At 44.9% G+C, this 16,121-nt stretch overlaps 1 protein-coding gene across 4 annotated transcripts in view; it reads left to right on the top strand.

The window, feature by feature from the left end:
- SFMBT2 (Scm like with four mbt domains 2) overlaps positions 1 to 16,121 on the top strand; it is a 180,207-nt gene that overhangs the window by 142,935 nt on the left and 21,151 nt on the right. For all 4 annotated transcript variants that reach the window (XM_069547183.1, XM_069547182.1, XM_069547184.1 and 1 more), the window contains 4 exons: positions 319 to 432; positions 6,175 to 6,217; positions 7,888 to 7,958; positions 10,617 to 10,756. In XM_069547183.1, the coding sequence (XP_069403284.1) occupies positions 319 to 432; positions 6,175 to 6,217; positions 7,888 to 7,958; positions 10,617 to 10,756 (368 nt within the window). The remainder of the gene's footprint in view (positions 1 to 318; positions 433 to 6,174; positions 6,218 to 7,887; positions 7,959 to 10,616; positions 10,757 to 16,121) is intronic.

Below are 16,121 nucleotides of genomic sequence, written 5' to 3'. Positions count from 1 at the left end.
CCCACAGGCTGGACTACCTTCTTTAGCTTCAGAGCCATTCTTAGGAAAGAAAGATGCTACAGTTGTCCCCAATCATCCTTCCCCTTCCTCTTGTTTTCAGGGGAAAGTATGTCTTTTCCAAGCCCCCCTTCTTGTGAATCCTGTGAACTCCTGCTACCGACCTCTCTGGCGCTTGTATCTGTCGTAAAATACTGATGGCTTTGGGTTCAGCTTTCAGAACAATGTCTCCCCCTCCCCGCTCAGAGCCGCTCTGATTCCCCCTCCTCCTGTGTCTTTGTTGTTAACACCTGTTCGCACCTGTTGTCTCGACTCCCCCAGGCCTGCAGAGCCCGGCTCCAGAGTTCATCGTGGACGTTGAATCTATGGACATCTTCCCTGTGGGTTGGTGTGAGGCCAACTCCTACCCTCTGACTACACCGCACAATACAGCCTGTGAGTATTGCCCCACTCGGAGCCTTGCTGGGCATCTCTGGGACTTAGGTGAATAAATAGGCAATTTGGTAAAGAGAGTGGAGCCAAACTGTAAAAATCAAAGTGTTCTCAGTTTTGCACAGAACACCAGGACTTCTGTCTCATTCATCCTGTAAGTGTCTGCGTGAGATGAATGTCTGTAGGCACTTCCCAGCTTGAGAAACCAAGTCCCAGTGACAAGGTGGAGATGAGCGTGTGGGATCTTTACTCCCTGTTTGTGTTCATGAAAAAGTTTAAGCTAAGTACTATACATTTGTATGATTATATCTGAGAAAGAACTTATTCTCCTAAGGTTTACCCCAAAGGTTTATCCCAAAACCAGTTGTAATTGGTTCCAATAATTTACTGACATAAACACTTAACCATTCCTGGCAATGAAGAGATGAGGCCAAAGTGAAAACAGTGCCCAGTTGTGGATGTGACTGGTGATGGAAGTAAAGTCTGATGCTGTTGGAATGTTAGGTCCATGAATCGATGAATTAGAAGTGGTCAAACAGAAGATGGCAAGAGTGAACATCGCCATTTTAGGAATCAGTGAACTAAAATGGACTGGAATGGGTGAATTTAACTCAGATGAGCATTATATCTACTACTGAGGGCAAGAATCCCTTAGAAGAAATGGAGTAGCCCTCAGAGTCAACAGAAGAGTCTGATATGCAGTGCTTGGATGCAAGCTGAAAAACGGCAGAATGGTCTCTGTTCGTTTCCAAGGCAAACCATTCAATACCAAAGTAATCCAAGTCTGTACCCCAACCAGTTATGATGAAGCTGAACTTGAACGGTTATATGAAGATCTACAAGACCTTCTGGAACTGACACCCAAAAAAGATGTCCTTTCCATCATAGGGGACTGGAATGCAAAAGTAGGAGGTCAAGAGATACCTGGAGTAACAGGCAAGTTTGGCCTTGGAGTACAGAATGAAGTAGGGCAAAGGCTAACAGAGTTTGGCCAAGAGAATGCACTGGTCATAGCAAACACTTTCTTCCAGCAACACAAGAGAAGACTCTTACCCATGGGCATCACCAGATGGTCGACACCAAAATCAGATTGCTTATATTCTTTGTAGCCAAAGATGGAGAAGCTCTATACAGTCAGCAAAAACAAGATTGGGAGCTGACTGTGGCTCAGATCATGAACTCCTCATTGCCAAATTCAGACTTACATTGAAGAAAGTAGGGAAAACCACTAGACCATTCAGGTATGACCTAAATTAAACCCCTTACGATTATACAGTGGAAGTGAGAAATAGATTCAAGGGATTAGATCTAATAGAGTGCCTGAAGAACTATGGACAGACATTTGTGACATTGTTCAGGAGGCAGTGATCAACACCATCACCAAGAGAAAGAAATGCAAAAAGGCAAAATGGTTGTCTGAGGAGGGCTTACAAATAGCTGAGGAAAGAAGAGAAGCTAAAGGTAAAGGAGAAAAGGAAAGATATTCCCATTTGAATGCAGAATTCCAAAGACTAGCTAGGAAATATAAGAAAGCCTTCCTCAGTGATCAGTGCAAAGAAATAAGGAAATCAATAGAATGGGAAAGACTAGAGATCTCTTCAAGAAAGTTAGAGATACCAAGGGAACATTTCATGCAAAGACGTGCACGATAAAGGACAGAAATGGTATGGACCTAACAGAAGCAGAAGATGCTAGGAAGACGGGGCAAGAATACACAGGAGAACTGTACAGAAAAGATCTTCATGACCCATTTAACCATGATGGTGTACTCACTCACCTAGAGCCAGACATCCTGGAATGAGAAGCCAAGGTGGGCCTTAGGAAGCATCACTGCGAACAAAGCTAGAGGAGATGATGGAATTCCAGTAGAGAAATTTCAAATCCTAAAGGATGATGCTGTGGAAGTGCTGCACTCAATATGCCAGCAAATTTGGAAAACTCAACAGTGGCCACAGGACTGGAAAAGATCGGTTTTCATTCCAATCCCAAAGGAAGGCAATGCTAAAGAATGTTCAAACTACCACACAATTGTACTCATCTCACACGCTAGGGAAGTAATACTCACTGTTCTCCAAGCCAGGCTTCAAGAGTACATGAACTGTGAACTTCCAGATGTTTAAGCCGGTTTTAGAAAAGGCTGAGGAACCAGAGATCAAATTGCCAACATCTGTTGGATCATGGAAAAAGCAAGAGAGTTCCAGAAAAACATCTACTTCTGCTTTATTGACTATGCCAAAGCCATTGACTGTGTGGATCACAACAAACTATGGAAAATTCTTCAAGAGATGGGAATACCAGGCCACCTTACCTGCCTCCTGAGAAATCTGTATGAATGTCAAGAACCAACAGTTAGAACCAGACATGGAACAAAAGACTGGTTCCAAATTGGGAAGGGAGTATGTCAAGGCTGTATGTAGGTTGTCACCCTGCTTATTTAACTTATATGCAGAGTATATCATGCAGAATGCCAGGCTGGATGAAGCACAAGCTGGAATCAAGATAGCCAGGAGAAATATCCATAACCTCAGATATGCAGAGGACACCACCCTTATGGCAGAAAGCGAAGAAGAACTTAAGATCCTCTTGATGAAAGTGAAAGAGGAGAGTGAAAAAAGCTGGCTTAAAACTCAACATTTAGAAAACTGAGATCATGGCATTTGGTCCCATTACTTCATGGCAAATAGATGGGGAAACAATGGAAACAGTCAGACTTTATTTTCTTGGGCTCCAAAATCACTGCACATGGTGACTGCAGCCATAAAATTAAAGGATGCTTGCTCCTTGGAAGAAAAGCTATGACCAACCTAGATAGCATATTAAAAAGCAGAGACATTACTTTGACAACAAAGATCCATCTAGTCAAAGCTATGGTTTTTCTAGTGGTCATGTACGGATGTGAGAGTTGGACTATCAAGAAAGCTGAGCACCAAAGAATTGATGCTTTTGAACTGTGGTGTTGGAGAAGACTCTTGAGAGTCCCTTGGACTGTAAGGAGATCAAACCAGTTAGTCCTAAAGAAAATCAATCCTGAATATTCATTGGAGGGCCTGATGCTGAAGTTGAAACCTCAATATTTTAGACACCTGATGTGAAGAACTGACTTACTAGAAAAGACCGTGATGCTGGGGAAGATTGAAGGAGGGAGAAGGGGACAACAGAAGTTGAGGTGGTTGGATGGCATCACTGACTGGATGGACATGATTTTTAGCAAGCTCCGGGAGCTGGTGATGGATAGGGAAGCCTGGCGTGCTGCAGTCCATGGGCTCACAAAGCGTCAGACAGGACTGAGAGACTGACCTGAACTGATTCTTGGCATTAAATTACCAGTGAGATTTCAATTGGACTTTGAAGGGGGCATTACATTACATCCTTCTGATCACAAAAGTGCCAAATCAAACCAATATTAGTAGTCAAAATAACCCAGCATCCCATACACACACACACACTCACAAACACACCACTTAAATATATACAAGTGTGTGTTTTAATGTAAATTGTTGTAGGTCATTATCCTGAAATGGTAACCATTTAAAAAAATATTAATTTATAGTATATGATAATTCATTCAATAATAAATCTTAGCATTTATAATTCAACCCTAATGTGTCAACAGTATTATTTAAAATTGTTTGTCCTTAAATATAAGGCTTTTAATTTTTTGTGAAATAGGTTAGATATTTCTAATGTTTTCTTTATTAATTTGTATGCTGGCTAACTTTTTTTTAGCACCCTCCCGTGAGGTTCATTTACGTAGATGCTCAGAATATTGCTGTAAAGAGAGTTCCCTGCCATCGCCGGCCTCCTGTTTCCTGAGGTCGATAAATTTTGAAGGACACAAGGAACTTAACAATTCTCACCAAGCGTCAGATGAGATTATTCATGTGAATAAAGTAGGGGCCCAAGCTATAGAGAGAGGTGGATTCTAAGAGGTTCTTTTGCCCTGTACCCAGTACTGCATACTGAATCTCAGCCAATGACAGTAACGTCTTGCCGTCAGTTTAAAATACTTCTAAAATTATGAGCTTAGAATAATGATTTCAGCGTTGAGGGCCTTCTTTGCCTTTTATTCTCACTTAAAATGTCTTGGGTCCTTGGCTGTCAGCCCCCACAGCCCTGGGCAGGTCCTCCCCTGGCTCTACAGGTTTAGATCCAATCCTCCGTGCCTGCTTGTGCCTCAGACAGAAATTCGTGTCCTGACCCTCTCCCTTCCTCCTTCACTGGCTTTGGGAGGGGAGGAGCATTTTCAGTTTTTCTGGATGAAAGCCCACGTAGGTTAAGGTGAACGCAGTGACGTTTCGTCTCTGTTCCCCAGACTGTTGTGTTTGGCTTCTCATCAAGACATCACACAATTTGGGCATCTCACCCTAATTAACAAAGACCGACTTAGGCAACGTAGTCTGCACACTCATCTTCCCCTTTAGAGGTCACAGAGTTTGTACTTTCTCATAGTAATTATAGGCAGACTTTGTTGTCACAGGTCGTTTTTACACATTGAAAGTTTCAGGCATCCCTGCCTCAAGCACGCCTGTGATACCACTTTTCCGACAATGCTTTTTCGCTTCGTGTCTCTGTGTCACATTTTGGTAACTCTTGCCGTATTTCTAACTTTTTCATCATTATTGTATTTGTTGTCATTATCTGTGATCAGTGACCTTTAGATGTCACCACTATAACTCAGTGATGCTCAGATGATAGCATTTAACAATCAAGTATTTTTGATTAATGTATATACACTGTTCTTTAGACAAAATATTATTATGATACACACTTGATAGACTACAGATTTATAGTAGACTTATAAAACATAACTTTTATGTGCACTGGGAAACCAGAAAATTCCGGTGACTCCTTTATTGTGATAGTCACTCTATTGGGTGGTCTGGAACCAAACCCACAATATCTCTTGAGGTCTGCCTGTCCTGGAATTGGATACTAAATAAAATCAAGAATAGATGAAATTTTGAATCACTATTTCTCTTGTTTATTTGTGTTCTTGTGGTGTTTCTCATACACACATTTTGCTTTGCAGAGGCAAAGTCAAATTAAACCTGCCAAACTCCGAGAACTTTAGAAATTCTGTGAGCATTAATTTTTCCTAATGTTGGAAGATGCAGGAGTATCTATGTCTGAGTTAGCAGATGCCAAAAGCTCTGGTCTGTCTTTGTGAAGGTGATTCCAACCAGTTCTAAATGTAACCTGGAGATATTCTTAACCTCAGGTTATTGTTGGCTGGTTTCTGTCACTGTTTGACAGGCGTATGTATTTGCTAGGTACCAATCTGCTTTTTAATGATAAAATGTTGTAGTTTATGAACGTGCCTCTAATCCTAATTTGGGAGCATGCTGCAATGGTAAAATTATTTGCCTCATCACGCTCTCTGTGGGGAAAAGTCATCTGGATAGTCAGTGCTTGTACCAGTCCATTTCACCAGCTGTGTTCCTGGGAGGTCTGATACGTGTCTTCTTTTTATTAGAAGCACATTTTAGAATAAAGTAGCCCATGTAGTGATAAGGTAAAATGTACTAAATTCTCTTTAGATTTCATTTCTGAAAAGTCACAGTCTGTTTTGTGCTGGAAGAGATGAAGATAAAACTGTGGCCGGAATGAAGTAACTTTTCAGTTTTCAAATTGTTGCTTTAAAAACAGACACAGTTCTATACCTATGGAGCCATTAAAAAAAATGCTTATTCCCAACTCGCTGTTAAAGCCGATTTTCTTTTTTCCCCTCTTCTGCCTGTTTTACAGCACAAAAGAAGAGGAAGATCGCAGTTGTGCAGCCAGAAAACCAGTAAGTATTTTTTCACGAAAGCTCCATGATAAGCTGTGAAGTATCTTTAGAGGATGGAAATAGGGCTGCTTTTGTTAGAGAGCTGGTCCCGGCCTAGCACAGGTGTCAGGGCGACAGGAAAACATGTACTGAGCATCTGTTTTGTGCAGGACACGCGGGGCCTGCTTCTTAAGGAATTTCTTTTCCAGACTGTACCCTCTCACTTTGGTCCCAGCGTAGCTGACCTGAAGGATGCCCACGGTCCTGCGTTCTGGTCAGGGTGCTCTGCGACAGTTCTCCGGGTCTTTAATGCCCCAGGGCCCCACAGAGCTGCCTGTCCAGGCCTCTGCCCTCTTCCAGCCCGGTGAGCTGGAGCAGGTTGTTTTATTACTCCGTACCTCAATGCCCTCCTTTGTAAAATACCTGTTTCTTGGGGAGTTCTAGAAAAATTAAATGAGAGTCTACATGAAGATGTGTGGGCCCTCCATTGCCAAATAAATGTAGGTCACTCCACGTTTCAATTGTAAGTTTATGAGGAAGGGGATGTTCTGTAGTGTGTGGACCTACTGGCTATATATTTTTGGAAAATTGTCACTGTTAGTACCACGTTTATAAATGTCTGGAATACACCGTGATAAACATCCCTTACTGAGTGAATCTGTTTTCTTAATACACTGATGGAAAGGGAGTTGAAAGCAGCTTCTTTTTTCATGTGCTGAAGTTTAAACTTAAAATCAAATAATAGCTTCATTGTTATTTGATGTGAATAACAGTTTCACGGGTATTCTGAGTATGTTTCTAACAGTGTATCAGGCTAATCGTCTGACTCCAGTTTTATGTGGATAACACTGAAATAGAGAGGTAAAAGCTAAAATAACAGTCCCCCTCATTGAATCTCAGTTTGAATTCATGACTCCTAAATTTGTAGCCTGTGGATCAGCAGTTTTCACCTTTACTTGCATCTGTCACTAGACAGCTCATTAAAAAACACAGGTCTCCAGGCCCCATCTGCAGAATTTCTGATTCAGGATGTCTGTGATGGGGCCTGAGCTTCTCCACGTGTAACAGGCTCCCAGGTAGTGCTGATCTGACAGCTTGGGGCGCCCGCTTTGAGACCCAGCGCCATAGATGATCCCACTAAGAGCCCTTATTACTATTTACTTGGAGTTTACGTAACTGTTCATCTGTGCAATTTCTGTGAAATCAACCTGTACATCTCCTGGAAACCCAATTTGCCTTTTTCCCCTTGAGTGATAGTTTTTATATTTGTTCAGCAACTTTTTGCTGAACAGCAGCACAGACTTCTGTCCTAGACTAATAAGCCTACTTCACATTTTAAGAATTGTCAATTTTGAGATTTTTCTTTGAGAATCTACTTTTCAGCGTGGCCTCAACCCATACACGCACGGACCCCAGAAATCAAGTCAGCAGAAGAAAGTCATTAATGAGGGAAAGTCTGACTAGAGGAGCCTCAGAGATCAGTGATAACCCCCTCGAGGGGCGGGTGACCTACAGGCTTCTTGGAATTATTGTTAAGAATTGCCCCCCGATGATCTTACCTGTTCTTATCCATGCACGCATTGTGTCTTACATATTCATAGCTTAGATTCCTGTAAGTTATGAAAAGACTTTGGAAGGTACTGGTTTCTTCTATAGCTTGGGACCCACGGGCGTTTCTCCTTTATCCACAGATCACCATCCACAGTGCCTGTTGAGAAAATACCTCACGACCTTTGTTTGTTCCCTCACCTGGACGCCACAGGTAAATCAGCTGCTTAGAATGCCCTGGGAGAAGGAAATGGCAACCCACTCCAGTGTTCTTGCCTGGAGAATCCCAGGAACAGCGGAGCCTGGTGGGCTGCTGTCTATGGGGTCGCACAGAGTCGGATACGACTGATGCGGCTTAGCAGCACCAGCAGGATGCCCTGGCCCTTCTCAGTGTGTTGCTGTGAGTGGAGACATGGGTATATTTTTAGGTCAATATGACAATACTCAACTTTGATATATTTTTAGGTCAGTATGAAAATACTCAACTTTGAGCCAACTATCTTTTTTTACAGATACCTACTCCTTTAAAATTTTTTTCTAAGCTATTTCTCGGTGTCTTTCCCTTTTTGTTTCTTGGTCAGTAGCTAGAGACACTTCGCTTGGCATGAGAAGCTGGGTTCATGCATCACTTGGAAATTACATGTCCAGTTAGAACTGTGTATCAGGAATAATCATGTTGGAAAAGAGTTGGAAATATTATTAGGCATTTCTTTTTGGACATTTTATGTCATTTATGCCAGTGATCCTTGCATTTTTACACTAGTGGTTAATCTTTAAGTCCCCGTAGGCTTTTGAATTGTTCCCTAAAACCTTGTTTGAGTGGCTGGTTGGGAATAATATGTTTTTTTAATGTACAAAGTCCTGTGTCTTACAGTAACTTTTAAAAACATAAATGTGAATTACCTTTGGATTACAAATCTGATTATAGACATGTTTGTACATTAAGTAATATATTTGATTAAGTATTCTATTTTCTAGCCAAAAGGAAGTCTGCTCTGAACCCAAGATTAAAACTTGTGTACCAGGGAAGAATCCTATTAGTCAAAGCTTTCTTTGCAGTAAAGAGAGCAGTTTTATGAGTAGACTTACTAAGATTGTTTTTTCTAAAGAGCTGGGCAGAGTAATCCTACCCTCGAATTTCCATGTAAATGTAGCTGTGGACTTCCTTTTTTTTTTTTTTTGCCTTTTTTATAAAATTCAAACTTCAGAATGATTTTAAAAGAACCATGTCATCTTTCAGAGTCGGTAATTGTGATTTGACTCCTTCTGTCTTATACATGGAAAAATAACGTATCTCCCCCCTCACCTATTGGTTCTCAGTTAAAGTCCTATGAGAACAAAGCTTCCTGGACTATCAAATCACCATCCCAAATGAATAACAAGGTTTTTAAAACTTATTTTTTAATTAGGGTATAATTGCTTTCCAGTGTTACTAGTTTCTGCTGTACAATGAAATGAATCCGCTATATGGATACATTCATCTCCTGCCTCCCCCCAGTCCCACCTCTAGGTCATCACAGAGCGCTGAGCAGAGCTCCCTGAGCTATATAGCAGCCTTCCGCTAGCTCTCTGTTTTACGCATGGTTCTCCATGTATATATGTGTGTGTATGTTAATTTGTTGTTTTTCAATCGCTAAGTCACATCCAGCTTTTTGCAACCCCATGGACTGCAGCACATCAGGCTCGCCTGTCCTTCACTATCTCCCAGAGTTTGCACAAATTCATGTCCACTGAGTCAATGATGCTGTCTAACCATCTCGTCCTCTGCCACCCCCTTCTCCTTTTGCCATCAATCTTTCCAAGCATCAGAGTCTTTTCCAGTGGTTCAACTCTTTGCATCAGGTGGCCAAAGTATTGGAGCTTCAGCATCAGTCCTTCCAAAGAATATTCAGGGTTAATTTTCTGAGGACTGATTTGTTTAATCTCCTTGCTGTCCATGGAACTCTCAAGAGTCTTCTCCAGCACCGCATTTCGAAAGAATCAGTTCTTTGGCGCTCAGCCTTCTTTGTATATATATGTCAGTCTTACTCCCTCAATAACAAGTTTTTGCACAGAAAGACCACTGTTAGTGCAGCTTGGCTCGGAGCAGCTGTGGGAGAGGGTGGATTTCAGCTGGTCCTGTGACCACATCCCGTGTGTGTAGATGGCCGATGGGTTCCACTGACACCTTACCATTTAGTTCTGCTATTCCCTGTGGCACTTTGAGACACAACTAAATCAACACCTTGCCTGTTCACCTCCTAAGCTGAAAGACCAATGAGGGAAATGCATATTCAAGTCCCTGGGAGGCACAGCTCATGTCCCTGGGACTGGCAAAATGAGGAAGCCCTGCCGTATCTGGTGTTGGCCTGGGCGTGGGGCAATGGTGAACATATACACACTATCACATATAAAGTACATAACTGACAGACACCGTGGAGCACGAGGAGCTATATTCAGTTTTTGTAATAACTTTTAAGGAAAAGAATCTGAAAAAGAACATATATATATATGATTTCCCTGGTGGCTTAGTGGTAAAGAATCCTGCCAATGCAGGAACATGGCTTTGATCCCTAGGTCGGGAAAATCCCTTGTAGAAGAAAATGGCAACACACTCCAGTATTCTTGCTTGGAAAATCTCATGGACAGAGGAGTCTAGCAGGCTGTAGTCCACGGGGCTGCAAAGAGCTGGACACGACTTAGTGACCGAACAACAACATCAGCTATATGTATGTGGATAGCTGAGTCATTGTGCTGTACACTGGGAACTCACAGAGCATGGTGGATGTAAAGCATTCTGATGGGGGTCTCAAGGCCCCTCTGGGTAACTTGGTTGGTGTGGCGGGCTAAGCTGTAGGTCCTGGAGCCTCGACCATGTTTCTCTTCCATGCAGGAACGGTGAACGGGAAGTACTGCTGTCCTCAGCTTTTCATCAACCACCGGTGTTTCTCGGGCCCCTACCTCAACAAGGGCAGGATCGCCGAGCTGCCGCAGTCGGTGGGGCCAGGCAAATGCGTGCTGGTCCTTAAGGAGGTAAAGCTCGTCCACAGCCACAGACGGTGGGGCGGTGGGGGGTTGGGCACGGTCCCTGAGGGAGTCACAGGAGTTGGGGTCCATTCATGTGCCAAGCACCCCCTTCCCCTCCATCCTGCACACTGAAGGCAGTCATACACAGATGGGAACAGTGTTCCAGCCTGGGAAGACTCCCTTCTATTGAAGGGGATGCTTCTCCCTCCCCAAGTCAGCGGAAACGCTCACTACATTTGAGTAAAATCTTTGGTGAGTCATCACTTTTTTGTTTAAAAAGGTGACCTGTCTTGAACCTTCTTATAGTCCCATTCCTGTTTTTGTGACAAAAAAGCATGTCCAGAACATCACCTGCACCATGATGAGTGTGTTGTAATTCCTTGGGCACGAGGGGTCTGTTTATCCATCCATTAGCCACTGAACAAACTTGTGTGAGCTGGGCTTTGTATCAAGAACAGGGCCTGGGCTCAGGGAAGGGGGCCGCCCACTCTAGGGATCGGAAAAGCCGTCTGAGCAGCCTGGAGCATCAGCGGAATCATGGGAAGGAACATTTGAAGCGCCTTGAACGTGCGGACCACAGGGCCGGGCCTGGAAAGTGCAGAAATCTGAGTCCAGAAGTCCTGGGGCCTGGACCCTGTCCCTGGCACTTGGCCTGTGTTCTTATTTAGGCCTGCTTTTCTTTAGACCCATCACCTTCATGTTTTACATCCCCAAATTACTGGAGGCCTGGCCCAGCCTAAGTGGCGAGTGGACCCCACTGAAGAGAAATTGATAGTGAAAGGGAGATGGTGGCGGGGGGAGGGCAGCCCCTCTCAAGGGCCTTAGGGAGATCCGGGTGGGAGGTGAGCTCCAGCTGTGTTAAGCTGACACAGACTGTAGACCCTGCAGATGTTAGACTTGGTCAGGGAAGAAACCAAGCCCAACTTACACACGGGAATTCCTGTCACAGTGTAAAATAAGGCCCCTAGACCAGGAATGGGCTCCCAAGTCCCCCAGCAGTTTCAGGCCAAGCGGTCATCTTTGCCACAGCCTTGTCCCCTGCCTGTATTTGTGCCTGACTTTGTTGCCAGCGATCAGAATGGCACGGGGGACTGGCACAAACCTGGCACTTGTTTAAAGTCCCTGTGAGGCCGTGTCACACCCCTGTGATTGTGAGGTCCGTGGCCACCTGGGGCCCCTGTTAACAAACATGGTGACCTTAGAGCCAGTCTCTCTCTGAGACTTGACTAGTTTGCTTTGCTACATACTTGGTCAACAGTAGTTAGCCCTGATCGATTCTCTGAGAGGTGCCAGCAGCTAAGTTTAAAAGCCAGGCCAGAGCAGTTTTTTGATGACAAAACTAGTTTTTTGCTGATGTTCAGAAAATGCATGAGGCAGGAAAGAGCGAGAAAAAAGAAGCAAGCGCTTTAGTTCTGTGAGTGCAAGAAAAGGGTGAGTCTGCCAAGCCAGGCTTTATGCTAATAGTCCTGCCCTGGACCTGTGTTTGGCTTCAGGTTGCGTTTCACGTACGGAGAATGAGATCATTGGAGCAAAGACAGCATGTGCTTTATCGGGCCATCAGGGGTGTTCATAGTTACAGGTTTCTCAGACTTTGGAAAATGTAGGCTGATGGCTGTTTTCCCCCTGCTTCTTCTAGAGGTAGATGAGGTCTGTGCACGTGGTCACCACGCTGGCATTTGTTGAGGGGGGTGTGGTCTTGAGTGCTGAGAGGGCGGTGGACCAAAGACTGATCTCCCTCAGTCTGTGTCTGTGGGCTTAGTAGCGCTCTAGCCTCAGCAAGTGCAGAAGTCGGTGTGGGGACTGAATGGCCCATGTATATTTCTTTTTGCCCATCTACACCTTCCGAGGATTTTTCGATCAGCTGCACACTTAGCAGCTACTGTCATGTCAGATAGTCTCCTAGCTGTGGGAACCGAGGAGAGAATGAAACATCATACCTCGATCCATCTGTCCATTTAGACAGGTCCAAAGCAATTCAGGAGTCATAAGCATGTGCTGGTGGGTGCTGTGCTGGAAGCTAGGGGTGGGGGTCAAGGTGAGCAGGAGCTGTGCCCCCCGGGTGAGTTGATTCCCCCTTGCCCACGGCCTCAGAGCAAGGACTTAGGCATTTCAGGTTATACTGGAAGGAGGAGAAGTCCTGCCTATGTGGCACCTGGTTAAGTCAGTCAACAAAGTCGGAGATGCAGACATGCCTCTGGATGATATTTTCTGGATTTTATACTGAACATTGACCACTGAGAACTGTGTACCAAGCATGTGGGTGATGGAAACTATAGCACATATGTAATGTGTGACGCAGGAATTAAGTAGACAGTGTCCAGGAAGGTCGGGAAAAATGTAATTTTTTCTTGTTAAGGTTTTTTATAAAGAAGATAAGATACCTTTGTTGGATTTTCTCATTGTACCATAGGGTAGGATTTTGTAGGAAGGAAAATCAGTGGCAAGTGCTACCTCCTGAGCTTCCCTCTACTGACATAGATTTTATGGTACCAAACAAGTTTTTGGCATGAATCAATCATTAATTTTTAGGTGTGCAGAATAATTTGATTTCAGTGCCCATCTTGAAATTCATTGAAGAAATCCCCCAAATTATTTATCGAGCACAGGCATGGTTCTAGCTACGATGAATCAAGCAACGAACAAAATGAAGCCCCTGATTTCATTGAAAATCCCGATTTCTCGAGGATTAGGTTCTAGAGAGAGTGATGGTAAACGAATAAATCAACATGTTTTGGATACACGGAGGGTTTCCTAGTGACATAGATATGGACTGTGAGAGTAAGGCCTTAACAGCAAGGGGAGGGAGCTGTGGGACCGGGTAAATGATTCAGGCAAGTGAAGGTTTGCCTGTTGTACAGCCCGGTGGAGATGGGTGTGAGAGTCCAGCACACATTTGGTGACCATGGGTTTGCTAGTGTGTGTGGACAGTGTTTGCAGCCAGGTGCACTGTGGGGTGAATATAGGTGGAGGAGGACAGTCCAGCGTTTGCACCCTGAGGTCACTGTCATATGGGGGGGGCACAGAAGGATCAGGAGAGCCTCGGGTCCTGAGGGTAAGGGTAGGAAGTGTCTGCAGAGGAGGCAGTGCCCCCAGCTGCTGACGGGGTGAAATAGGACAAGGCCAAGAAGGACTCCTTCTTGGCAAAGCTGGCATCTCAGGCGATCTTGGTAAGACCTGTTTCCGGGAAGCCCCGTTGCACTGTGCCCCTGAGGAGCTGAAGGAGAGAGAGAGGAGTCCGTGGGTGTAGGCGGTTCTTGAGGGTTTTACCTTCAGTGGAGACAGGAGTGAGGCGAGGCGCTGAAGATGAGAGATGGAGAGAGTAGTTGTCCTCCTTTAAGACGGGAGGCTGAAGCCCAGTGCACACACAGAGGGTGACAGTCCAGGGGAGAGGAAGGGGAGGAGAAGGTGGGAGGGGATGGTGTCCAGTGGGCTCGGGCCGCTGTCACAGGGCACCATGGGCTGGACCAGGCAGCTCAGAACGCAGACATGGATGCTCACAGGTCTGAGGCTCCAGGTCCTCCATTGGGGGCCAGCCCGGCAGGTGGGTGAGGACTCGCTTCCTGGTTTGCACGCAGCCACCTTCTTGCTGTGTCCCCATATGCCTGAGAGGGAGGGAAAGCTTCCATCCAGCTGTATAAAGGCTATTGCTTCTCTGTGATGATAAATACACACCTCATGAACCCTAAGAAATCCAGTGAGACGTTGCTGTAGCGCCAGTTTCCTCCTTGAGCTACTCAGACCAGTCTCACGCCAGTTTATTGGGAATAGTGTTCATCGGCTTCATAGTGAACACCCTGTTGGTTATCTAGGGACAAGTTGTGTGCTCCCTTTTGTGGTCAAGAGCACAGTGGCATGAATTCTGATGCTTTGCAAGGTTCAGTAATTCAGGCTAACTTGGGTCGTTGTAACAGCTGTCAACTTCGCTATTTTCATGGAGAGAACTCTAATGCACCACTGTGTCAGGTACACACAAATTATTCCGCTCACAATTCCAAGGTTTTGTAGAGAGCTTGTTGAATTTTAGAGACATATGATGTGACACGGGGAGAAGCCATAGGAAAATTTATTCAATATCTCATGCTGTTTACGATTTAATTGCTGGTGGTTTCCACTCTGAATTGAAGTCTGGAAGGCATTTGCTTTTCACAGTCACAAAATGCATTTCGATGTACAAATAAGATGTAGCTCTGGGGTTTTTCTCAGTGAAGCACAGTGACAAGACTGGGGTGAAATTTTATTGTCTGTTGATAAACACTTGGTGTGTGATTTCAGCCAGTGCCAATTGGATTTATTTTTAAACTCAGTTTCTGTAAATTGTACTGACAATAAATAATAAAACCAGATGATTATTCTAATAGAGAAAGCATAAACACACCAGAACTGCTTGTATTGCTGTGTTCTGGCCGTTGAGTGCTTGGCAGAGCTGTGTTCTCTTGGTGAGGCTTTACAGGCACCTTGGAACACAGCAAAATGCTGCCCAGATGAGAAAAAGACACTCGCCGGGCTAACTGCTGAGAGTAAAGAATATTTTAAGATCAAATCCTCAGTGATGAGAAAGCTTTGTTTTTCAGAATTAAAGCAGAGTGCAGACCATGCCAGTTACATCCTGGAACACTCCAGGTACATGAAAACTGAGACGTGAACATTTCTGCAGCATACCTTTCAGCTGGGGGCTTCCCAGGTGACTCGGTGGTAAAGAATCCACCTGCATTGCAGGAACTGCAGGAGACTCGGGTTCAATTCCTGGGTTGGGAAGACCCCCTGGAGAGAGGCATGGCGACCCACTCCAGTATTCCTGCCTGGAGAATCCCATGAATGGAGGAGACTGGTCGGCTACAGTTCATAGGGTCAAAAAGAGTCAGACACGATTGAAGCGACGGAGCACGCACACACGCACGCGTCTTCTGCTCCCTTCCCATAGGTAGTGTGCCGATCTCCTCCGCAGAGTGGTAGGTGCTTCAGCAGTACGGCCAGTGTCCTCCCACCTCAGGGAGAGATTTTTCTCACTCTTGTAGCGGGTTTTTACTCGAAACACAGCGCGTGAACGCAGAGCCTGGCTCATTCCCTGGATGGGGAGGGACTTCGGGAGCAGGGGCTCCGTGTCCTGTCTCTGCGCTCTGGGACCCGGCACAGCGCAGGTCTTCAGTGAGTGGGCGTTTCATGGAACAAGCCCCCGAGATCTCAGGGTTCCTTTATGTGCTGTGTTGCCCCTTCACTTTCTTTTTGCGCTCTGTATCCCAATAGTGATGGCTCACATGCATGCCTGGAGAAGAAAATGGCAGCCCACTCCAGTGTTCTTGCCTGGAGAATCCCAGGGACGGCGGAGCCTGGTGAGCTGCCGTCTATGGGGTCGCACAGAGTCGGACACGAC

The sequence above is a fragment of the Ovis canadensis genome, chromosome 13 (assembly GCF_042477335.2).
Source record: "Ovis canadensis isolate MfBH-ARS-UI-01 breed Bighorn chromosome 13, ARS-UI_OviCan_v2, whole genome shotgun sequence".
Taxonomy (NCBI): Eukaryota; Metazoa; Chordata; class Mammalia; order Artiodactyla; family Bovidae; genus Ovis; species Ovis canadensis.
The sequence above is the reverse complement of the archived record's forward strand: the minus strand, read 5'-3'. Positions and strand labels throughout refer to the sequence as shown.